Genomic DNA, 25,538 nt, shown 5'->3' with positions numbered 1-25,538 from the left:
GCCCATGAAATATCTTACTGCAGTGGTCATCCCTGGGGCGTGGTGAGGGCTTTGCTGAGCTGACAGCTTGAAGGTCATTGAGTTTTGTTTTGGAGCTGGTATTTGGGCTTGATTTCATGCTTATATCAAACTTGGTCCGGCTCTGCTTAGTGTTACTTAGCTCTTTTGCCACCCATCCCAAAATAAAAACCACGTACACTTTGCTTGGAACCTAGACATCAAAATCTCAAGTGACCAGCACCCGACTGTCCTGTGGTCATCCCCTGACCTTGTGTGTAATGGAGAGGATTCAGGTTTTAGAGCCTTATTATCTTGGCCCTGATTCTTACTTTCTTTTGAAAGGGAGAGGGGAAAAAAAAATATCCATTAAGCATCAGTTTTGTGCCAGGGGCTTTACAAATATTATTTCCTTTGTTCTTTTTTTGTGAAACAATTGGGGTTAAGTGACTTGCCCAGGGTCATACAACTAGTAAGTATCAAGTATCTGAGAGATTTGAACTCAGGTCCTCTTGAACTCCAGGGCCTGTGTGCTTTATCCACTTCATCCCCATATTTTTTCATTTGGTTCTTAAAACAACCTGGCAGGTTGGTGCTTTTATTATCCCACTTTACAGTTGAGGAAACTGAGGGAGATGTTCTGTGACTTGCTCAGGGTGACAGATAGTGAGTGAGGACCTGAGACTGGATTTGAACTCAGGTCTTCCTGATTCCAGGCTCTGGATTTTAGTACTTTAGCTGCTTGTGGCCACTTCCTCTTTCAGAGCTGCAGTTTGCTCATTTTTAAAATTGGGATTCAACATGTGTTCAGCCTTGTTTTAAGTGAAGAACTTTTGTGGAACTTCCTGAGCTACAGACATGAAAGTTGTTTTCTTTCATTTACTTGTTTATTTTTGTAAGAAGTTTTTCCTAGAAGATGTGACTTTGGTTCTGATCTTCTCTTTTCTGGTTCTCAGTTTCTTTCTGTAAAATGGAGGTTTGTTGACCTGTTCTGTCCCTTTCAGCTCTAAGCTGTGATTCTGTGGTTGTGGCCATAGGTCCTGGTCCAGTTCTCAGGGTCCCTTCAAATGTTGGGTTGGGCTTAGTGAGCTGGAGGTCAGAGGTTGGATTGTGATCCTTGTTACCAGGCCCTGGCAGTGGTGTGAACATTCTTCGTTTACGGGCATCTCTTGAGTGCACTGAACATAAAATGTGTTCATGAGATGGGAGTTTTCCCTCTCTTGAGTAGCTGGAGCTGGGGCTCAGTGGCTGCCAGAGCCACCTGTGGTTTCTGGATATGATTTGAAAATCTGGTAGAGGTTTTGATTTAACAGTCTGAAGATCTTAAAAGTCTTCAAATAGGGCAAATTTGAGGTCAGCTGTTTATTCAGCTGTTTTGTATTTTAGTATCTCTTGGTCATGTGGCCTGGTGGCCCAAAATTCTTGATGGTGAATCCTTCAGCTCTCCTCATTGCTCCCCAAATGAGATTGGGACACATGGGGTCCCTGGTGTCAACCCCATGCTTAGTGGGTGGTTTCACCTGCACACTGGACATCCTGGGTTGGGTGGAGTTAGAGTTGAGCAGTTTAAGAACTAGAATTCGAGGTTTCTCCCTTCCTAGCCTCCCACCGCTGGTAGCAGTGGCATCTGGGACTCTGGTTTTCAAGCCTTCTGCTGGTTCTTGTAAAATGCACTGGACTAAGTGTGCATTGATTCTATTATGCCTGTCACAGATCTGCAGTGATGAGGGGAGAGACTGACTCTGAGGTCAAGGGGACTTTGGCTCAGGATCCAAGGGTTGGAGGGGCAGCTCCTTGAGGGCATTGCTGTTCAGCCTTTCATCTGCCAGGTACAGTTCATCTTATTTGATCCTCACAACAGTTCTGAAGTTTTTATCTCCATTTTAATGAAGAGGAAAATGGGCCTAAGAAGTTCATTATCTTGTCCATGAGCTCACATTGAATGAGTGTTTAAAGGCAGAATTTGAACTTGGGTTTTCTGCCACCTCGATGTATGTGGGGGATGAAGCCTGATTATTAGCTCTTCTTTTCTAATGTGGTTAATTCCCCCCCCCCCCCCCCCCCCCCCCCGTCATTCTGGAGATAAATATTTGACTTGAATCAGGGATTTGCCTCTCACTCGTGCCCCCAATTATCCATGGACTTGTTGCTGATAAGTTTTTCCTTTGCTGTGGTTCTTTTTGGGGTGACGTGTTTTTTCTCAGAGGTCTAGTTTCTTTGAAAATGGAAAGAAAACTCACACTGTGGTTTGCTGCTACCAGACTTAAAGAGCCCTCTTTCTTTCTTCCTTCCGCCCCTTCCTTCCTTCATTCAGTGCAAGAGGCTGCAGCCTGGAGGCAGGTGGGGCTTCTGACTTAGTGTCTTCTTGAATAAAAGGAAACTGTGCCAGGAAACATGGATCAGGGAAGTGACAAGGGACCTTTCAGAGTTTTTAAAGACAGGAAACAAGAAGAGGAAATGATTCAGAGACCAGTCTTAATTCCAGGATGTGCAAGACCAAAAAAAAAAAGAAAAAACCCAACCCCCAAAACCACCACAGGCATGCCCAGCCCAGGCAATATGGGGAGACCCCCTTTTGTCAGCTGCTTTGCTTTCCAATCATATCTGGAGGTGACAATAATCCCATAGTCTCAGGATGGAAAGAGACTTGGGGAACATCCAAACCAGGCCTTCCCTGGAGCAGAAATCCCTTCCCTCTGCAACCTTTCAGACTTGGTAGGCATACAACAAAGAGTCCCCTCCTCTGCCACTTGAGGTTCTTATTTATTCTTTCTTTTGATTTTTGTACATAGTTTGTTCTGATGAAATATGTAGAGGTTCCTCAATGTATGAAACAAAACATCCTAGTTCATAGAATCATATTTTAGAGGCAAAATGGACTAACCTAGCTCTTCATTTTTACAGCTGGGGATACTGAGGTACAGACCTCAGTGGATTAGTGGCAGGTTTGGGGACATTCCCTGGGTTTCCTGATCATTAGGCTGGTGCTCAAATTAGATCATCTTTTTGTGATAGAAGGAAGGTGTCAGGAGGTCTGGGTTCAGCTCCTGGTACCATCACTTTTTTATATATTTATATTTTTTAGGTTTTTGCAAGGCAAATGGGGTTAAGTGGCTTGCCCAAGGCCACAGAGCTAGGTAATTATTAAGTGTCTGAGGCTGGATTTGAACTCAGGTATTCCTGACTCCAGGGTCGGTGCTCTATCCACTGTGCCACCCAGCTGTCTCTGCCATCACTTTTATTAGCTATGTGACCTCTTTCTTGATAGATTCTTTCTCATCTCAGTTTCCTTATAGGATTAAGTAAGATAAATTGTGTGAAAACTTCATAAGCATAAAGTGCTGTAGAAACCAGAATTTTATTGTTACTTTATCTTTCTTTTTTTTAATGAAATTTAATTTTGTTGCTATCTTTTGTTTTAGATTGGATTAGTTTATGAGTATATTTATTCCATTTCCCTTTCCATTGAACCATTTTCATGACAAAAAGTAAAGAGAAGAAAAATAAAAGCAGGCCAGCCAAATTAATGAGCACATTAGTCCAATCCAATATACATTTTTTGAGCTCTTATCTATCAGGCACTGTGCTAAGCTCTGGTGATATAATTAATTTGTACAGTTGTAAACTTCTGCCCTCAAGGAGCTTACAAGTTTGAGATAGTACTTACAAAAAGACAGAAAGTGGGGAGGAGAGCAGGGTGAAGCTGGGAACATGATAGAACATTGGATCTGTTGGTATATGTGATGCTCCACATTTGGGGTCTCTTGCCTCTCCAGGGGCAGGAGTGAGGCTGCCCCTAATTTCACTAGGGGAATATTCCCTCCACCAACACACTGTAGGCGGGCTTGGGCCTGGGTGAGGGTCTTCCATAGTTGCTGAGCTGATGTGCATGTTGAGCCCCGGGGCCAGGTTGTTGATGAGCCCATTGGAACTTGACCGTGGGCTCCAGTTAACCATTGAATTCTTGTTCAGCTCCGCTAGCAGAACCTCTGAGAAGATGAGATTGTCTCTGTGTGGCTGGGGAGCCTATGTGAAGGATTGTGATCATTACTCTGGTTATTTTTCTTGTTCTATAGCCCCATTCCCCAGACCCAAGAGTAGGAGGACTGTTTTAAAGCCAGAGCTCAGGATGCTTTGTAACTGTCTGATGATTGTTTTTATAATTCAACAGAATCTTAATCATCGCACCTGTGTGAGTCTAACACTGTAGTTGTTCACTCCTCTCTGACTCTTTGTGTTATCTTGTCCTTTCTTGGCAAGACACTGAAGTTAAGGCAAACAGATGAAGTGACTTGCCTTGAGTCCCACAGCTAATCTGTGCCTGAGACCAGATTTGAACTCAGGTCTTCCTGACTCCCATAATCTATGTACTGAGCCACCTACCTAGTCCTCAGTCATCCGTTGTTTGGGGAAAAAAAGTTTTCTAGTGGAGATGGTGGGTGCCTGGAAACCCCTCTCTGCTGAGGCTCTGCACTGCTCTGATGGAGGCTCCATGTGGTGACTTGGGTACTGATGGGTCAGTCAACATTCTTTAAAGCCCTTGGAGGAGACAAAGAATTCAACCTCCCAGGCTTTGAAATCTCTATAAGGATCTGATGGACACTTGTAGACCTTTCTTGCCCATTCCACATTGATTTTGTAATAGGTTTCCTGGGTAAAGTCATCCGTATGTTCCCTCCATTCTGTGATGTATAGATTTTAGTTGTTCAGGCTTGCTCCAGGAGGCTGTTGGACTTGGGGAAGACTTAGAGTCCAGACCGGGCTTCCCAGAGTGTCCAGGGAGAAGACCCTTGGGGGTGATCCAGACCAAGACAGGCGAGCAAGTTGGGAGGACCAGAGACCAAGTGGAAGGGATCCAGTCTTTAACTGAGGCATGGCTCCACTTCGCAGTCTCTTGGAGAAGTCATCTGTTCTTCTCTCAGAGACTTGTGGGGATGGGGACCTTACTACCTCTTGAAGGAGTTCATGCCACTGTTAAGACAGCTCTGAGTTTTAGGAATCCCTCATTCCACAAGATTTTTGAAGCTCAGGCTAGATTGTTGGTCTCCCACCTGCCTGGGTCTCAGTCAATCACTTCTCTTCTCAGTTTTTTCCTCTGTGCAATGGGGGTGGCGATCCTCACCCTGTTAGGTAAGGTGAGGTGCTGAGTTACTGTGTGGTAGTGATGTCCCTGGGGTGCTGACTGTATTATGGGGTTGGGCAAGGCAGGGGCATTCAGGTCTGTATCTTCTTAGAGCCACAGGACAGCCCAGGGAGGGAAGTGGTGCTAGTCTCCATTTTGCAGTAGAGCTAGGTGAGTGACTTGCCAAGGCTCACCCTAGTACCAGCCTGGCCCTGAACTCCAGGTCTTCCTGCCTCCAGCCCTGGTGCTCTGTCGACTGGATCAGGGCACAGTGCACCCAGGGCAATCTGAGGAGGGGAGGGAGGAGGAAGAAGAGGAGGAGACATCTTTACTGGAGATCAGGGAGAGCTTTGAAGGGACAAGGGACAGGCAATGAAAGAAAATAGTCCAAGCCCCAGAGATAGCCAAACAGTGCTCTAATGGTCCAAACCAGGAAGAGAGAAAGGACATGGGGCCCAGCCAACAGGTAAGTCTGAGCGGGCGTGTTGAGCTTGTGAAGGGCAGGAGACAGGAGGGAATGGGGTAGTTAAGGGGGTTTTGGAGATGAGTGTGATAGACTTAAGGACCAGGTGGAAGCTCCTGTAGTTGTCTCCTTGGCAGGGGCAAGATAGGATTTGGGGGCAGAGAAGTAAAAGGATCTCTTGGATTTATGGATCTTTTGGAATGTGGAGGTTTGGGTTATCTTGACTCAAGCAGCAATTTGTGACTTTCAGAATTAATGGGAGTGGGAGGTGCAGGAACTGGACTTGCTCCAAACTAATGAGATGGGGCTATCCGTTAGACTGCCATGCCAGTTGGATGTTTTTTTCCCTTAAAATTTTTCTATATCTTATCTTTGATGTATAAGTTGGGCAAGGATGTGATCCCAAACCTTTGAGTAGAGGGTTCATTTTTTGGGAGTTTCCTGACTTCCTTGGGTGACCATCCTGGGCCTTGATAGCTGGGTAAGCAGAGTACAAACTCTTTCCACCCAGTTGGGATTGCAGGGTACCTGCAGACCAGTTGAAGACAAGAGAGACTCATATCGGGAGGCTGACCATGAAAGGGAAATTTTTTTTTTTTTTGCCTTGAGCATCTCTTGAACATCTCCTCGAGTGGGGAGGAGGGGTGTGATATTTATGATTGGAGGGATTTTTCTAAAGGGTTGAATTGAGAAGGTTTGGGAACATCTGACCTCTTGGACATTCTCTGCCCTCTCATCTTCCCAGAGATTGAGGGATGAACTGGGAGGTCTCTTTTGCACTCACCAGAATGGGAATCCATGTTTGACCAGAGGCCAGGTTGACCGAGGCGCTGTGTGAGCTCAGCTCAGGGAGGGCAGGAGCCTTGTGTCCTGTTTCACATTCCTCCCTTGATGGAGGAAAATGAGGTTTCTGCAGATCCCATGGTGGGACTGTGGTGGAAACATGATGCTGACTGTGTGTATTTTTGGCAGGATAGGAGGAGAAAACAGACCATTTTATAGACTGTGGTTTGGTTTGGGGGAGTGTTTTTGTGAATGATGTCTGTGCAAGAGTGCTTTGGTTCTGTCATGCCCTTTTGAACTCAGTTTTGGAATAAGCAGAAGGTGGCCCAGCCTTGAGGTCCTGAGTCTGGCCCTCTCTGGCCCTCTCCTCCCTCCTGAGTAAAAGACCAGGCCCCAGGGATTCTGTCCTACAGCTTTTGCCCCATTTGTTTCCTTCTTGTTAAGTCCCCTATCTGGTCAGTCCTTCCTCCCTTTTCACCTGGGCTCTTGTGGTGGTCTCTTCCTCATTTCCCTGTTTTTGACTCTCTCTTTTCTCATCTATGAGTTCCTACTCCTGTTTCAGAAGCTTCCTGATTCCCTCTTATTTATATTTATTTATATTTATATTATTTTCCTGCATGCATTCTGCCCTCCCACCCCTTTGGCCTCTACTGGATCTTCTCTGCAAGCCCATCTCCTGCTGGGGTGCATTGGCACGAGCTGTGCCTGCTCCTGGAATGTCTGCCTCCAGTCCCAGCCCCTCCCTCCAGTGTGGTGCCCTTCACCAACCTTTCCTGATCTTGCCCCACCCCATCTTCATCATTCTATATTTATTTTGTCTTAGTTGAGGCTAGTGGAATGAAAGCTTTTTGAGGGCAGACTGGGTTCTGTGTTGTCTTTGCAAGTCTCTAGTGCCTGCCCTGTGCCTAGCTCAGAGTAGGCACTCACTCATTGGTTATTAAATCCAATTATGTTCAGCCCTGCTTTGGAGGCTGGCACATCCTTTGTGGGGAAAAAAGCTCTGTTCTGATGAGCATGCTGCTTTGCCAAGAGAGCTAGAGATGGAGGGGGTGGTGTTCTTTTTTTTCCTAAGGAAATTTATTTATTTATTTAAGACAATGGGGTTAAGTGGCTTGCCCAAGGCCACACAGCTAGGTGATTATTAAGTGTCTGAGGCTGGATTTGAACTCAGGTCCTTCTGACTCCAGGGCCGGTGCTCTTTCTACTGCGCCACCTAGCTGTCCTTGGGTCACCTAGCTGCCCTAGGAATTTAAAAAAATTGGAAAGAACGCTAGATTTAGTCAAGGGACTTGGATTCACCAGTCCTATTATGTGGCCTCAATTCTCTGTGCCTCTGTTTCCCCTTTGTAAAAGGAGATGGTTTGGCCAGAAAAACTTCCTTTCTCTCTAGAAATCTATGATCCCGTGGAGCCTCTTTACTATATTAAGTTTCCTCAGGAAGTGAGTTTTCTCTGGTTAACTGCCATGCCTTAAAAAAGAAAAATCTCAGCTGACGCTGGGGTTTTAAGGCCGGCCACACAGAACTCTGGCCAAGTATAGAAATGGAAACACTGCTAGAAAGAAGCCTTTCAAAACCTCCAGAGGTGGGCATGAGCCGGAAGCTCTTCTTTACATTTATCCCAGTAAACTGGAATTGAACATACAGATGACTCTTTGCCTTGGACTTAGACTTGTCTCTTTGTGCCTCTTGGGGGCCTCTTGGGCTGGGGACGTTGGGGGGCCTAACCTGGTAGGGGGTGGGAAAAGGGGTCAAAGGGTGTTCAGCCACAGGCCCTTCATTTTAAAAGCAGTACCCAAAGAGAAAAAGGGACTTGTCCAAGGTCATCAAAGTAGTGTCAGAGAGACAGTTTGAGCTCCAAGGTAATTTTTTTCCCTCCAAACTCATTGTTCTTTCTACCACACTGACTCTAGCCCAAATACAGATTTTAAAAGCTAAAATTACTGGCAGTCTTTTATAAAGCTGAAACTATAATTTTTTTCAAAAAAATGTATATGAATTTAAAACTTAAGCAAAAATAATTTTTTTAAAAAGGGAGACTTCCAACATAAAGAAACTTTATCCTTTTGTGATGACTATGGAGACTCCCTTTTTTTGTGTCTCATAGAATGTCCTAGCTGGAAGGGACCTCAGAGCCCTCTTAGGCCACCCTGGTCCTAGACCATCCCCTTCCAGTGGCCATTAGGCCTTCATTTACAGATCTCCATCCAGTAAAGGGTGCTAGCTGCTTCAAGGCAGTCTCAGACACTTGGGGATGGCTCTACTCATTAGAAAGTGTTCCCTTAATATCAAGCCAGAATTTGCCTCTCAGTAACTTCTGTGTCTTATCATTGGAGGCCAAATACAAGAAGGTCAATCTCTTAGCAGTTCTTCAAATACCTGAAATGAAAACATACAGACATACAGACATACATATATATGAATTCTCTTTATTTTGAACTTGACTTTAAATAAAATGAGCATTTATTTTAAATACCTAATAGAAGAGAAAAAAAATTTGCATGGGAAATAACATATTTTGTAGTTTGCTTTTCTTTTCAAACCTATAATCAGTTCAGCATATCACTTTCCAAGATGTCTAGCTTATCTAAGATTCTTGCTGGTCTTTTTCTATTCCCTTGATTACAATTTTTTTCCCTTGATTACAATTTATCATGACTCTTGGATCTCTTCTCCAGGCTAAATAGTCTCAACACCTTGAGACTCTTCCCTGCCCTATTTATCTCCCATTATTAATAAAGTTCTTTATCTGGTAGGTTAGAGGAACAAAAAGTGCTTCCCCCCCACTATCCTTCCTTGTGGTCATTTTGGTCTTTGGAGGTAGAGATCTATAAGGGAAGGAAAAAGGAATTTGGGAAGGCAGCATGGAGTCTTGAGGCATTTATATAATAGAGCCATCTAAATATGTAATTAAGGTTTTTTAAAGTATCTTTATATCTGTCCCTCATTGAACCTCACAAGAGCCAGTGAGATAGGTTGTTATTTCTCATTTTACATATGAGGACATTGAGTCAGAGTAGCTTTTTCGAAGTTACAGAAATGATAAATGTCTGGGGCAGGATTTTTATTCAAATCATCTGAACTCCAGAATCAATTCTCTGTTCACTAAGCCAGTATACATACATATATATATATATATATATATATATATATACCCCCCGTTCTTTTTTTTTTTTAAATCTTTTTAAGGCAATGGGGTTAAGTGACTTGTCCAAGGTCACACAGCTAGGTAATAATGAAGTGTCTGAGATCAGATTTGAACTCAGGTCTACCTGACTCCAGGGCTAGTGATCTATCCACTGTGCCACCAACCCCCCACCCCCATTCCTTAAGCAAAAGGTATTGGCCTCTTAGCAGAGACAGAGTCCTTTTGGTTAGTCTTGGACTGCTTTCTTCATGTTCTGCCAAATAGACCAGACTGGGGGTGCTTCAAAAGGGGCCATAAGATAGTAGAGCTGGCAGAGACTAGATGGATGCAAACAGAAGAACTCCAGGGGAAAGAATGTGTCGTGGCTCAACCATTAGTATAGAATGGCTTCAGGAGGCCCACCAGCCCTCTCTGAGACTCAAGTGTCCTCATCTGTAAAATGGGAGATAACAGTAGTACTTGAAGGGACTTAATAAATGATTGTGGCTCTTGGGGTCTTTGTTTTCCCAAAAGAAGTCAAAGGCTTGCTGGTAGAACTCTAGCCATAGGGAGTCCATTTCTCCAGGTCCCTTCTTCTAGGAAAGCTGGGTGACTCCTAGATAGAGACCTGGTCTTGAGGCAGAAAGACCTAACTTTGCTTGTGGCCTTGGACCCTTCCTAGCTGTGTGACCTGGGCAAGTCATATCACCTCTCTTTGTCTCTGTGCCTCATCTCTAAAATGGCCATAATTGTGGCATCTACTCCCAGGGTGGTTGTGAAAGTCAAAGGAGATACGACATGTAAAATGGTATTTGGGACATTGCTCCTGGCTCCCATGAGAATGGATACTCCCAGCTTGGGCTGTCTTGGCTTTGTTCATCTCCAGTGACTCCCTGGGGCTCAGTACAGGATAGAGGCACCTGCGGGGCTCGTGCCTTAAGTGGGGACAGTTTTACTTCGATCCTGCCATGATCTCCAGGCTCTCAGGGTAGAGAGAAGGGAGGGGAAGAGAGGAGTTTGCCCTTGTCTCCTTGGACCACGATTACTGTGGCGGCTATTGCGGCTTGTCTGCCAAGAAAAATACAATTTTCAGTGTCAGCTCTGACCCTTACCAGCTGTGGGACCCCCAGTGGTCTCCCTCGGGGCTTCTCTGGGGACCCTGCTGCAGCCCCTTAAACTCTGGAGTCAAATGAGCAGGGTTGGCCATGATGGACTTTTAAGATCCTAGGAGAAATAGCAAATTCTCCTCAATGAAATGAAAGCTCCTCGAAGACTGTGTGTGTGTGTGTGTGTGTGTGTGTGTGTGTGTGTGTGTGCGCGCACTCCTCAGCGCAACACAGGGCCTGGCACACAACTGGACCCCTAACATGCTTATTGAGACAAACTGAGTCGCCTCCAGCTCCTCCAGGCCGGTCTGACTCAATGGGACTTCCAGACTACTGTGTGATTTGCCGGCTTGGGGTCCCGAGCCCTCCCTGAAGCTCACTCTCTGAGGCCCGCCTCTGACCATGTTGACTTGCTGAGAACTGGGGAAGCTGGTGACTGGTTGGGGAAGACAATGAACCCTTGTGGCTGGAGGCCAGAGGCCGGCTCTGGAAGATCAGCCTTCTTTTCAGGGCTGCTGCTCCGATCTGAGGGGTCCCTTTGTGACCAGCGGCCTGGGAGCTCCCGTCTGGGACCGAGGCTCTGGAGACAGCTGCGGCTGTCTTTTGTCCATTCTTTCCCACAAAGGTTTATGAAGGACTTCTTTTAAGTGCTGGGAATGGAGGGAGGGAGAGGACCCGACCCCTTGCGCTCAAGGAGCTTCCCCGAGGTTGGACGTTGCCTTTTCCAGGTTAGTGAAACATCCAGAGAAAGAGATGCCTGAGCTATTATTCTCCACGAGGCCCTGACTGGGTTCTGGCTTCTGGAGCAGTCTCTCGGCAGCCTGTGGTCAGCTTCCTGTTCTGGTTTGTGGACATCTTTTGGTAATGTCTTGGTGAAGCCTCTGGAGACCTCCCCCTTCAGAATCAGCTTTTTAAATGAATAGACTAAAATACATAGGATAACAAAGGGAACCAGCTATATTGAAATACAGGATTACAAGCTGACAAAATCATGTTCATGGCCTCCAGGGTAAGAAGCTCTGCTCCTGAATTGAACTGAGAAGGGGACTCAGAGAAGTTCAGAGATCATGAGATTGGTGGTCCCAAGTCTCAGCTCAGTCACTCACTAGTGAGGGAACTATGACCAAATTCCTTCCCCTCTCTGAACTTCAGTTTCTTGATCTGTAAAATGGTCAATTATGGAACCCCCAATTTAACTCTCAGGATGCTTTTGAAAACACTTTGTAAATCCCTGAAATCAGAAACTTTAGGCTTCTCTGATCAGATCTACCATGGGTATAAAAATGTTTTGGTAAATACAAAGTGCTATATAAATCATAGGAAGAGCTTTATTTCAAGGAGCTGGAGTTTTGGATGTTACTCCCCCACCACCAACAGCTCTGTAAGGGATGTGGGTCAGTGATCATGAACCCCATTTGATAAGTGAGGTTGAAGGGGATGTCTTAGTCAGATCTTTGAGAATTCACATCCAACCCTTTTCCTACTACTACCATGATGCCTTTCCAAGCAGCAATAGCACCTCTTCACAATGTGGAGTAGTTTTTTTTTTTTTACATTTAATTTATTTATTTTGAATTTTACAATTTTTCCACTAACCTCACTCCCCCCACCCCACAGAAGGCAGACTGTTAGTCTTCACATTATTTCCATGGTATATGTTGATCTGAGTTGAATGTGGTGAGAGAGAAAATATATCATTAAGGAAAAGTATAAGAGATAGCAAGATTACATAATAAGATAGCAGGTTTTGGTTTTTTTCTTAAATTGAAGGTAATGGTCTTTGGTCTTTGTTTAAACTCCACAGTTCTTTCTCTGGATACAGATGGTATTCTCCATTGCAGAGAGCCCAAAATTGTCCCTGGTTGTTGCACTGATGGAATGAGTGAGTCCATCAAGGTTGATCATCACCCCATGTTGCTGTTAGGATGTACAGTATTCTTCTGGTTCTGCTCATCTCGCTCAGCATCAGTTCATGCAAATCCTTCCAGGCTTCCTTGAATTCTCATCCTTCCTGGCTTCCACTAGAACAATAGTATTCCATCACATACATATACCAATGTGGAGTGTTTTAAGGTCCACAAAACAAAAAGTTATTGTTCCAATTTTTAATGTTTATAAACTGACTCCATTTTTATAGTTTTGCAGTATTGACAGGGTTTTCTGTGGCATTCTAAATAAAGCTCAAGGAATAGGGGAAAGTGTGAAGGGATTTGTGAGTTATTTAAAGGAATCCGAGAGATCTTCCAGCTTTTGGAGGAGTAGAGCTTATTTAAATTCCCTAGACATTTGTGGAGTGTTGGGTGTTGAGCACTGTGCTAGCTGAGAGGATGAGGCATAGATAAAGGAGTCGCCTCCCTCATAGAACTAATATTCTGTAGGAACTTGGACTTTACGTTTTTCCAAAACTTTGCCAAAGGTCCTCCCCACTTTATCTCCCCACCCCCATCTCGCTTCAGGTGGAGGTGGCACTACCTGAGTCAATGGCCCAGTCAACAGAAGCCATGGCCAACAATTGTGTTGACCCTGCTGTCTTGGAAGTCTGTTTATGGGCACTGTCACCATGGAGACCTTAGATAAAGCTTCACCCTTTGCTTGCTCTGGTCAATCACTGTGACTTCTGTTTTATATTGGATGGTGTGGTAGACTGATTGGAAGGCTTGTCTTGGACTGTGGGTGGTGCTAGGTGTTTACATTATCTCCTTTCCACCCCTCTCTCCCTCTTGTTCTTCCTTCTGAGAGGGATTCCAGTAACAAAGTTACGTGTGATTCCCACAAAAGAACAAGTTATGTAAACCCAAGAGTAGGTCATGAGTCAGGACACCCCCACAGTTATTCTGTCCTTGAATTGAATTTAGAGTAAGGACCTGTGGTTTTGAGGACACAACTTTCGCTTAAGTTCTGGGGATCCAGGGAATTCCTGGAGAGGGTTTACTGGGTCCACAAACCCCTGGGGGTCTTTGCTTTAGGACTGATTAATTTTCTCAATGAGCAATGAAGATGTAGAAGTTCATTTTTATTGTTCACAGTTCCATTGCTGTACTTGAATGTGTAAACTCATAACAACTTGAGAGTTAGGAACAGAATTATCTATTCCTATCACAGAATGTTAGAGCTAAAATTCAGTACATACTGTTCAGTACATACTGGACAGTGTATCCTTCTCCAGTATGACAAGCATCCATTCAGCCTCCATGTGAAGACTTTGGTGCTAGGGACTTCATAGAGTTGTAACTTGGGCAGGGTCATCTGACCTTTTTCTCAGGGGTACTGAATTTAGAGGGTGCTGATAATACAGTCCTTTTTCAGGGAAGAAACAGCTTAATGTCAATTTAATAAAATTAATGAGTTACATAGGAATCTACCAGGTAATGGACTTCTTTGTCCAACTTAGGTCTCCTTTTTCATCCCCTCCTTCCTGAGCCTTTCTGCCACTCAACCCAGGCGAGAACTTGTCTAGTTTTGACCAGAGAACCCATTATTTCTTGAAATCACCCATTCTATTTTTGGGCAACAAATTATGAGGCTTTTTTTTAATTCATTGAATTGAAATCTGTGAGCCCTTTAGAACCAGAGATAGGGGCAGGCTAGTTTCTCTTCAGCCTGATAGACCTTCATAAAAAGACTACTTCACCAGGGGTCATGTTACCTCCTAAGTCTTTTCTTCTCCAGGATAAACACATGCAGTTTCTCTCCTGCATCCTTATATATGAGCTGGTCTCCAGTCTTTTTGCCATTCTACTCATTTTCCTCTGGACGCACTCCAGTTTGTCATTTAGAATAAAAATTCCTGTTCTGTAATAGCCTGTGAGATGCACCTGTGTACTTTCTAAAACTTTTACATCATCTCCTAAATGAAGGCAATTTATGTTTCTACTTGTTGACTTTGATGGTTTATAAAAAAATTTCTGCACATTCTGAAGATGTTTTTGTATCATCATCCTTTTGCAGTGGTGGAGGTCTATGGGATGTCATTGTACGCCATGTTGAATCTGCAGGTCTCCGAGGCCTTCCAGAACTTGGCTTGTTTAGACTTCTTTCTCTTTGCTCATTTCTGTTTCCAGTCCTCGACCAGACAGTAAATGGTAAAAACTGGTGGGGGCAGAATTCAAATCCAGCCTCAGATGCTTAATAATTACCTAGCTGTGTGACCTTGGGCAAGTCATTGCCTTACCATTGCCTTACCACCCCTCCCCCCAAAACTGGCCAAGTGTCCCAGCCTGCCAGGATGCCCCTTGAGATTCTGTCCTACCACAGCCAGAGGGCCTATCCTCTGTGTGTTCAGGTTGAGCTATTCCTAGACTGCTAGTATTATAGACTGTCAGAGCCTTAGGACATGGGCTGTACAATGGCAGAGCTGGGAGGGTCACAGAACACAGACTGTACAGTTGCAGAGCTGGAGGGGCTTGACAGCATGGAATGGATAGTGTCAGAGTTGGAAGGGGTTTTAGAAGAGGAGATATTAGAGTTGGGAGGAACCTTCAGAGACAGGCAATGCCAGAAGCATCTTGGAGACTTTTGGTCTTCCTCTCCTCAGGAAAAGCAAGGTGGAAAGAGGGTTGGACAGGACCTCATCATCTAAAATCTGAGACAAAGGACTTTTGGAAAGTGGCTGCCCAGGCTTTTGATTTTTCCAGAGAGAGAAATGAGCCAAGAGTAGGCAACCATTTTGCCCAAGGCCATGGATGACATTGGTGGCAAATGTGGGACCAGAAATTGGGAGGGAGTGGAGCAATGTTAAGGGCACCAGGTGTGGAGTTGGGAGATGAGCTCAGAGGCCCTGCGGTTCCCCTTAGTACCTGCGTGGTCTTGACCAAATCACTTCCCTCCTCTATAAATGGAAAGTGCTATGGTTTCTAAGGTCTAGTGCTTTTCTGTGACAGGCTGCTACCTATCAATGGAGAATTGACCAGCTGGGGATGGCACAGGAACACATGACACATTCTCCATAGGCATGTCTCCAGAGCTGGTATCTGCACAAGGTGTCCTGAAGGGGCAGTGGTCTTGGTCAGGGAGACCCACACTGCTGGCAACCCAAGAGCAATCGCAATTATTAAAGTGCTACACACATGTATCACTTTGAGGTTTTACACAGGTTATCTCATTTGACCCTCACAACAGCCTTGTGAAGTAGGTGCTTTTTATCCCCATTTTAATAGATGAGGAAACTGAGGCTGAGAAAGGTGAAGTGGCCTAGGGCCACCAGCTAGTGAGTGTCTGAGGCCAACTTGAATTCAGATCTTCTTGCCTCTGGGCCTGATGCTGTCTCTGCTCTACCCTTTAGCTGTCTCTTAGTTCTGTAGGTCACTAGGTGACCTCATGTACATTGACTTCAGTCTTAGGTCACAATCTCTTACAGGTTATTGGGATCATCAGTTTGGCTGGAGTTCCTCAAACTTGGCCTTTGAAATCCCCAGTTTAACTTTCCTCTTGTTTTTAGGTATTGTTCTGATGCTTCATCTTCCTTGAATTGCACTGCCAACTTGATTCATAAACTTCGGTTTTCCCAGTTTCCACATCCTTTTTTCCCCGCCCCTGTGCTTTTCTAGTGGACTGTGGACCTTAGCTTCCATCCTGGGTCAGCTTGCTCAAGCGGAGAAACCCAGTTCTTTTCCTCCCTCCCTTCCCCCAGTTCTCTGCCATCTCTATCAAGTTGTATTGAATTAGAAGCAGGAGAGCTGAGAGGAAAGGAGACAATTGGGAAATGAACCCTCCTCCCTGTGCCTGGCCTTTGGACAACTGGAGTGGTTGGTTAGAGAATGAGGGAAGCCAAGGTTGTCTCTTTGGGAGCATCAGGAGGGAGGCCTCTGCTAACTGATGAAATAAAAATCTTGCTTCTCCTCTCACTGTGCCCACAGAAGGCAGTCCCAGGACCCTTGTTTAGGAGGAGGCAGAATTTGCATTGGGTGGGGGGAATCAAACCTGTGATTCCTGGGGTTGGGGAATTTCCTCCTTTTATCACTGCAGATCAGCACCTGCTCAAAAGCTCGCTCACTTTAGAGTTTTATTTCTCAGTGTCTTTTTAAAAATTAAACTAGACTTTGATAAAACCTACAAATTTATTTGTCCCCAATATCCTGTGACTTATTTGGGTATGTTAAGGGTATTGTTCTTTTCCTTAATTTCCCCCTTAAATCTGTCTCTCTGTCACACACACACACACACACACACACACACACACACACACACACAGCCCTCCCTCTGAACCAAGGCAAAATGTTTTGAGATCCAGGTGATGTCACTGTCCCCCTGGACGTGGTTCCCCGCGGGGCTGAGCGCCTTGGCCTACGCTGCAGGTGTTCCTCAAAGCCCAGGGACCTGCTCCTGGGGCCCGGCCCCACGTGACCCAGGGCTGAGTCCCCTCTTGGTTTGCTGTAATTTGGCTCCATTGTTGCCACAGCTGTCAGCAGCTGTGTGCTCATTTACCCATCCTCTGCAGGGAAGAATACCAAGTTTATTTTGAGGCATAAAATTTTCCTGAAATGGGAGATTTCAGAAGAACTCAAGCAGAAGGAAAAAGAATAAATAATAAAAAAGCATTTGGAATTACGGAAGTTGATCTGTGAAAGCAGTCTGGGGGTTATAGTGAGGAGGGAGATGTTTATTTTTTCTTTTCTTCATGGAGAGCAGAATAAGGGGAGGGTTTGGGTTCAATCAAAGCAGGATCTCCCCATATAAGCCTTTTTGGTTTCTGGGCTAGGTAACCACTGGTTTTGGTGACCCCTGTTTCCCTGCAGGAGGCCTATCCGCAGCCTAGCAGTGGCCTTGTGGATAACGGTCCTCTCTTTGTTACAAAGGCTCTTTGCCCTTGCCTGGGGTGCAGAGGGCGATCCATGATCTTAACCTTGGAGAGGGCTGCTCGCTCTGAGTCTTAGAGGATGGTTTGGGGAGTTGGCTGAGTCGGGGGGGGGCAAAGCCCAATTTCATTCCCCACGGGGCTCCAACTTGTGCCAGGCTGCAGTTAGCAGATGCTGGCTGTGTCTCCTTGGACCAGCACTCAGCCTTCTGAGATTGGGAGGATGGGATCAACCTTAGATTCTTCTGGTGTTGTCTTTGAGAGCCTGGGCCACGTCCAGGCTCCAATGAAGAGTATCAGAGGAGGGTGTTAGCCAAGGATACCCTCACTAGGTCTGCTTGAGCTGGTCTGAAGCTGCTCCTCCCCATCAGGACTGTCCCCATGGGTGAGAGGGCAGCTTTGCCCCACACCAGGACTCTGCTCTGAGACTTCCTTTGGCTAGCTCCTGGCTTCCTATGGGTCACCTCCAGGTCTTGGTCCGTGTTTTCCTCTCCAGGGTATCTATGGATTTCCCTGGCCTACTATGCTCTTCTCTGCCCACCGAGTCCTCACTTTCCTCCCCATGTATGGTGTGCATGGTAGGATGAGGCAAAGCTGTTGGGTCAGCCAGGGGCCTCCATCCTGTGCCTCAGGATGGGGAGGGAGAGCCAGGCCCTGTCCGGAGAGAGGCATGAGGCTACGTACAGCATGGCTGTCCTGGAGGTGGATGTTGGTCTGGCTGTGCAGCCTTCACCCTACATTCTCTTGTAACGTTCTGTTGTTTCATTTGTCACATAGCGTTATGCCAGTACATACGGGCTTCTAAAGCCAGGGATGGCACCAGCCCTTTCATTGCCAGTACAGCAGAAGGTAAAAACCACCTTGGCCCAGAATGACCAGAGCTTTCTGGTGCTTCTTCTAGGCAGCTCTCTGTGATGTCTTGTGCCCTTTGACCTTCTAACTTTCCAGCTCCTCTGAGAATTGTCCATCTGCCTCTCTCTAGGTGGCGGGTGCTCTAATCCTCTTTCCTCTATTTTCATATTTATTTATTAATTTTTAAGTTTTAAAAACCTCTAACCCAAATAGAAAGGGGGGGACAAAAGAGGAATTCGTGGGATTTCACGTTTCTAAACTGACAAGAAGCCTCATTTGATTTGCTTATTAAAAAAAAAAGACAGCACACCAAAAACCTATTTTGCTATGACTCTTGTATCTTTTTTGTCTCTTTGTGCTTTTCAAAGATATTAGAAATGCAGATTGCATTTAGAATGCAAAGCAATTTATTGTTTTGCCTTGTCACCAGTGGAATACCAAACAAAACTTAACCAGCTTCAAGCAATGTGTGTTCATTGGGGGTTGGGTTTCCTTCAATCTCTGTCACCCCACCCCCTCCACACCAAAAAAAAAATAATAATTACTAGGTTTGTATTAATCATCTTACTATAGAGAAAAGCACAGACAGATAGAGAGTGGTGTCCTCTACCACCACTGTTAAAACATTTCCGTTTCCTGACTGCCCTAATCACCTTGCTGCTCTCCTATTCTTGGCTCGATGTTGGCCCACTAACCCCCCTCCTGCCTTCCTTCCGGGGTTTGACTAGGCCAAACTGGTGGCCCCAAGGGAATCCTCAAGACATTTTCACCTTCCTTTTTTCCCTCCTCAGGAGAAAATTTTGAGCAGACACCCCTGAGACGCACATTCAAATCTAAGGTTCTTGCCCGATACCCAGAGAATGTAGAGTGGAATCCTTTTGACCAAGATGCCGTGGGAATGGTGAGTACCAAGCATGGAGAGCTCTGGAGATGCTGAGGGGAGGATGAGGACTGAGGGTTAGGGGAAGCTGATCTGGTTTTAGTAATCAGAGGAGGAGGAGGAGGAGGAGGAGGAGGTGGTGGTGGTGGTGGTGTGGTGGTGGTGGTGGTGGTGTTTTGACCACAGACCACATCTGTTGATGGCTGACACGTGTTGACCCAGATACATCGTGCAGACAGTTTTGTGCAGTGCTTTGAAAGGTAGTTTGGCTAAGTGATTAGAGGACCAGCCTTTGAGCCAGGAAGACCTGGGTTCAAGTCTTGCCTTGACTGTATGACCTTGGGCAAGTCTCTTTCCCTTTCATGACCATCCACTACAGCGTACTTGCTATTCTGCATTAGTGGAGGGAGTTTTCCACCCTGCTGCAATCATGGGTTCAGACTCGAACCAGAATAGAGTATGCCTGTGGATCACAGTGATGTCCAGAAAGTGCCTCCTGAGTGCAGTGACCTGTGCTAGATCCTGGGGGAGATGCCGGATCTGGATAAGGCCCAGGCCCTGCTCTGATGGGTCTTACAGACTAGTGGGGGTGGGGGGAACAGAACAGCACACAAATACTAAAGTGTGAATAAAGTCTAGCATGCATTCCTAGGACTGCCAGAGGCCTGACAAGCTGTCTAGCACAACTTCCTGCCAGTGGACAAAGCCATTCTACACTGTCCCCTGGGAAAGGGGCTCATTTAACTTCTGTATGAACACTTGTGCTGATGGGAAACTCACTCCCTTGTAATTGGAACTCATGCCTCATCCTCTTGTTGTCCACTGCCAGAGTACTATAGCACAGTGGGGAGAGCACTGGATTTGGGGTCAGGACCCAAGTTAGAATCCTGGTTCTCCCTTTTGGGTGACTTTGGGGCCCCACTTTGGGTCCAAGGAGATTGGACTGGATGACCTGACTTTTTTTCCTAAATTTATGAGTTTATGAAAGTTCCTCCCTCTACTGATCTGAAACCACCCCTTTTTTACATAAGGGATCTTTTGCTTTTCATGTCCTGAATCCAGTGAGCAGTCTGGTGAAGCCTGCCAACTCTCCTCAGAATCATGTTTTTAAACACATAAAACAAAATACCCAGGATTATAAAAGAATTCACTTACTAAAAAAAGTTTTTAGAGACATAGATTAGAAGTCATTTTCTAAATAATGATTTTTGTGATATTTGGAGGGTGGATTATGATCTTTCCTAAGTTCTCTAAGATAATGTTTTCTGACTGGATCAGGTGAACCCAAGATCACATGGGGATTTTTCCTCCCTTTCTCCTTGTCTTATGCATCATGGAACAGCTGAAATGGAAATCTTAGCCTTATCAACACTCTTGATGACTTTTCAAGGCTGATATGTAATACTGACATCAAATGTTTGAATAAGCCTGACAGGCAGTGTGGCCTAATTGATGGGAAGCTGGTCTTATAATTGGGAAGACCTCTGAAACATTCTGGTTGGGTGACCCTGGGCAAGTCTCACCCTCAGGGTTCTTTGTGGCCACTCTCTGAGAGTTTAAACCATAGACCCCCTTCAGCTATATTATGACTGGTTCTTCAGCTAGCCCCATGAGGTTGGTGGTACAAGAGACTATAACTTTTGTTTCACAGTTGAGGAAACTGAGGCAGCCCCAACCTAAACAGTTAATAGGCAGCTGACCCTGGATCCAGTCTGAAGGTCTAGGACCTTCAGTCCTAGGACTCCCCTATTCAGGGCTCTATCCCGTGTACCAAGGCCCTATCTCGTCCAATCTTCCAACAGCCAAATTCTGGGCCATTGGGAACAGGGATTATTGAAGGCATTGTGTTTTTCAGAAATAGCCTATGCCAGCCCCTAGAAGGCTCTGAATCCTTGTCTTGTGGGGTTGAAAAGGGGAGGAATTGGCCATGGGTCTGGGGGCTCATTAGTCACCCCTGGGCTTCCTTCAGAGAAGATAGAGGAGTGCTTTCCTCTTCCCTGGCCTGTGATCTTGTGGCTTTATACAGAATTAACTGACAATTTAAAAACCATCCAGAGCCCAGTCAGTAGGCTGGCCCCAGCCCATCTCTGATGGGGCTGTGGCTCCTTTTTGTCTCTTGCCCTTGCTTCTTCTGACTGCTCCCTTCCAGAGACTGTGGGAGAATGTCATCTTGTCCCCCATGTGATCTGGTGGCAGCATTTTGTAGCTCCTGAGGGAAACAAGGATTCTGGTAGGGGAGGGGGCTGGAGATAGGGTTTCCTGGCTCCACTGGGGCCCTGGGGCTGCTGCTCCCCTCTTCTCCAGGGACCTCTCCACAGGAGGGGTGTGTTCTCAGACCTGCCCGCTTAGGGGGATTTATATCCTGCCCTTGGCAGCTAGCCTGAGGCCCCACCGAAGACGGATGTGTTCAATGAAAGGGAGGCCTGTTTGTGAGGATGCTTGGGGGGGGGGGATGCGGTGGTAGTGTGGGACTGAGGATCAGGACATGCTCTGGAGACCACAGGGAGTGATGTCAGACGTTCAGCCTGGAGCGGAAAGGGCAGCACTAAATGAGTCTGGGCTCCCAGGCCCCAGTGCTTTGGGTTTAGATGGGGAGGGCTGGGGGAGGGGGCTTCTCAGGTTTTTGTGCTTTGTTTTTAAGACAGCATCTCAGTTTGAAAGATACTTTAGGTCAGGCAGCCCCAGGTTGAATCTGTGGACCTTGATAGGGTATTTACTTGCCAGAGACACCCCAAAGGCCTGTGGCATCTTTCACAACATGCATCTTAGATACATAGATGACTGACAAGGAGCCTTGCTAGTAGGGGAATGTTTCCCCCTGGGTGTTGGTGGGGTCCTTCAAGGGCCACAGATCACCTGGACTTTTTGTTCAGCACATGTGCACATAAACATACAAACACACATACATCAATGCATTCATGCATTTTTAATCATAGATGTGTATATACAATCCTGTGACAAAGAAATTGATTTAAAAAAAAGAAACATGAGGAAAAAGAAAATCGTTAAAACTAATCAATGCATTGACAGAAAAATCTAGTTTTATGTACAGTGTTCCATACTTATGGATCACCACTCCTGCAAAGGTACCAGGAGAGAAATCTTCTCATATTCCATTTTTTGGGCTCCAGTTGAAAGGGCCAAGTTTGTTCTTTATCATTGTTTCAGTTGTTTTGTGCTAATTGGTCTTTGAATTTACGTTGTTGTTGTTGCTCTGTATATTGTTTCCTGACCCTGCTTCCTTCCCTTTGCATCAGTTCATATAAGTCTTTTCGTGCTTCCCTCTTGTTTGGTGATTCCTCTAGCCTAGGAACATTCCATTCTTGTACTTCTTAGTACATTTTGCCCGTAGCACTTTCTTCATGTGTTTTTGGCGGCTGTGTCTCATTCCCCCTTCTCATTCCACCCCCTCATCTTTCTTTGTCTTTCAGGACCAAGTATAATGTCCCTTGCCTAGCTGATGCTTAATAAATGTTTGTTGACATCATAAAGCTACCCACTGGCACATTGAATAGAAAGGGTCATAAGACATAAAGCCCCAAAAGCTACATGTCTGTCATCCTCGTAGACAATTGTCTTGGAGCACACTCCTTTACCTTCATGATTTCCAGCCAGTAATCATCATCATGCTTCCCATTTCTATATTGATTTAAGGGTTACAGAGGCTTTTTCTTTAAAAACCACAAGTGAGGGATGAAATGATTTGTCCAAGATAAGATATGAGTGCTGTAGAAACCCTAGAAGGAAGTAAGGTCGGCTGGTGGGAAGCTAGACCGCAGGCAGGGGGAGGCTACAGAGAATGACTGCAGGAATATCTACGGTAAAGCCCAGAAGCCAGGGCTGGCCCAGCCCTTAAGGTTGGGGGGCACAGAGGTTTAGCCACCTTTTACCCTCAAAAGTTTTCCTTCCTGACTTCAGTCATCAAGGCCACTTTATAGTCTTGCCTCCTCTCTCTGGTATGTTGGCCCTTGCACACGTGTGTGCCCATACCACTCTGAACACAGCCAGGAGCTGGGGGGCAGCTTTGCTTTGCTCACCTCTTGTTTTCTTTTTGCAGTTGTGTATGCCCAAAGGGCTGGCATTCAAGACCCAGGCCGACCCCAGGAGCCCCCAGTTTCATGCTTTCATCATCACGCGAGAGGATGGCTCCCGGACATTTGGGTTTGCCCTCACCTTTTATGAAGAGGTGACCAGCAAGCAGATCTGCAGCGCAATGCAGACGCTGTACCACATGCACAACGCAGAGTATGACGTGCTACACACACCGTCCACCGACGGCAGAGAGGGAGGCGGCAGCGGTGGGCCTGAGGACTGCTGTGACAGCACCCCCGGCTCCAAGCTCCAGCGCTTTAACTCATATGACATCAGCCGCGACACACTCTATGTCTCCAAGTGCATCTGCCTCATCACGCCTATGTCTTTCATGAAGGCGTGCAGGCGGGCCCTGGAGCAGCTGCACCAGGCGGTCACATCCCCCCAGCCCCCGCCATTGCCCCTCGAGAGCTACATCTACAACATTCTCTATGAGGTGCCCCTCCCCCCGCCGGGCAGGTCGCTGAAGTTCTCAGGGGTCTACGGCCCCATTGTCTGTCAGAGGCCCAGCACCAGCGAGCTGCCACTTTTTGACTTCCCCGTCAGGGAAGTCTTTGAACTGCTTGGGGTGGAGAATGTTCTCCAGCTTTTCACGTGTGCCCTGCTGGAGTTTCAGATCCTGCTCTATTCCCAGCGTAAGTCGTGGCTTCTATGGACCACCGGAGACTGTGGATATTACGGGTTGGGGGCTCTCACTGATGGAGCAAACTATCCGGGTGGTGGTGATGGTGGCCAAGGCCACCTTTTTGTGAAGGGAATGGGCCCTGTTCAACTGTGGTCATGCTGGATGCGCTGATTTATAAGAATGCTGTCTTCCGGCCTCTGCTCTTAACTAACTCCTGAAAGGCTGGGCTGAGGGCAGCAGTAGTTGGGAGTTGAGGAGTTGGCTTTTGCATTCATCCTGTCCTGGACCAAGATATGCTCTGGCTTGAGTTGAAAGGGCCAGAACTGGCACCATGTTTGGTAACTTGGAGAGTCACGGAGTTTGCCTATGTTTTGGGGGGGAGCATGAAGAAGGATAAACTTCTCTTTTAGTTAGAGTAACAAAGAAGAAAAAAAGTTGGGCTAAGAGATTTAAGCAGAGAAGAGATAAGCAAAAGACCAGAGGCAGGGTGAGAAGTGCTGTGGATGTCGGGCCCAAAACCTGAGTCCAAGCCCCCAGTTCCAGCTCTAGCTATTTTGGACAGGAAGCTTCCCCTTCTGCCTTGGGTTTCTCCATGGGTATAAAGAAGGAATCTGATTAGCTCCATCGAGGAGGACTCCAGCTCTCCAAGAGGACCAAGGACATTAGGAAGGGGATGTCTTGACTTGCAGGTGAATTGGATTTAAGTCACCAATTTCACTCTTCTCTGAAGCCATCTGGCCCAGGGGCCAGATAGAGATCAGGATGACTGGAGGTGACTGGATGCAGTGGGAGAGTGTGGCCTTTTTGAGCTAAGTCTTCCCCAGGGCTCAGTTTGTCTGAGACCATACCCATTCAGTGATTAAGACCTATTGTCAGCGGCTAGGTGGCACAGTGGATAGAGCACCGGCCCTGGAGTCCGGAGGACCTGAGTTCGAATTCGGCCTCAGATAATAATTACCTAGCTGTGTGGCCTTGGGCAAGCCACTTAACCCCATTCCACTGCCTTGCAAAAAAAACCCCCAAAAACTTAAAAAAAAAAAGACCTAATGTCATTTGTCCTCTTCAAGAATGAAGGACAGACAATAATCTATGAAGAGGAGGAGTAACTGTCCCTCTGGGGATCCAAATGGCCAGTTTCAGTTGGGCAATGCTTCTTCCTTCCTTCCTTTTCTTCTGTCTTTCCTTTCTTCTTTCCCTCCCTCTCTTCTCTCCCTTCAGCCTTCTTCTCCCTCTCTTGCTCCTCTCTTCATCCTCTCTGTACTTTTCTTCTGTTCACATAAGGTATCATACTCTTATCTGTGGGTGCTCTGCCTAAAGGAATATAAATTTTGGTCATTGAAACCTCACAAGATATCTTGGGGTTTATGAGCTTGATTTTTTTTCTCTTCCCTACTTATTTTTTCTATCATTTAAAAAAAGACACACCTTAAACCCAAATTACTCTGACTGACTTGGTCAGCATTAGGTCCCAGCCCAAGTCTTCCTTGATCATTGGATTTTGATGGCTCAGAGTAAATGTAAATAGCATTTGTTTATATTTTGACCATTTTGTCTCATTTCTTACCTAGTGTTAATCACTGAGTGGGCATTACCTCAGTCAAACTGAGACCTGGGAAAGATCTTAGTTTAAAAAACATCACTTCATCTGGGGCAATTCCATTTGTTCTGATCTATTGATCATTGATCTCACCATTGGACCT

The 25,538-nt window shown here is 46.0% G+C and overlaps 1 protein-coding gene across 1 annotated transcript in view; it reads left to right on the top strand.

Annotated features, from left to right (window-relative positions):
- The window catches only part of DENND5A (DENN domain containing 5A), an 84,536-nt gene that overhangs the window by 13,513 nt on the left and 45,485 nt on the right, over window positions 1-25,538 (top strand). Inside the window, 3 exon segments of the mRNA XM_074230274.1 lie at window positions 18,167-18,238; window positions 19,033-19,142; window positions 23,179-23,848. Coding sequence (XP_074086375.1) covers window positions 18,167-18,238; window positions 19,033-19,142; window positions 23,179-23,848 — 852 coding nt within the window.

The sequence above is a fragment of the Macrotis lagotis genome, chromosome 3 (assembly GCF_037893015.1).
Source record: "Macrotis lagotis isolate mMagLag1 chromosome 3, bilby.v1.9.chrom.fasta, whole genome shotgun sequence".
In the NCBI taxonomy this organism is placed as follows: Eukaryota; Metazoa; Chordata; class Mammalia; order Peramelemorphia; family Peramelidae; genus Macrotis; species Macrotis lagotis.
This window is presented reverse-complemented; position numbering and strand designations above follow the sequence as displayed.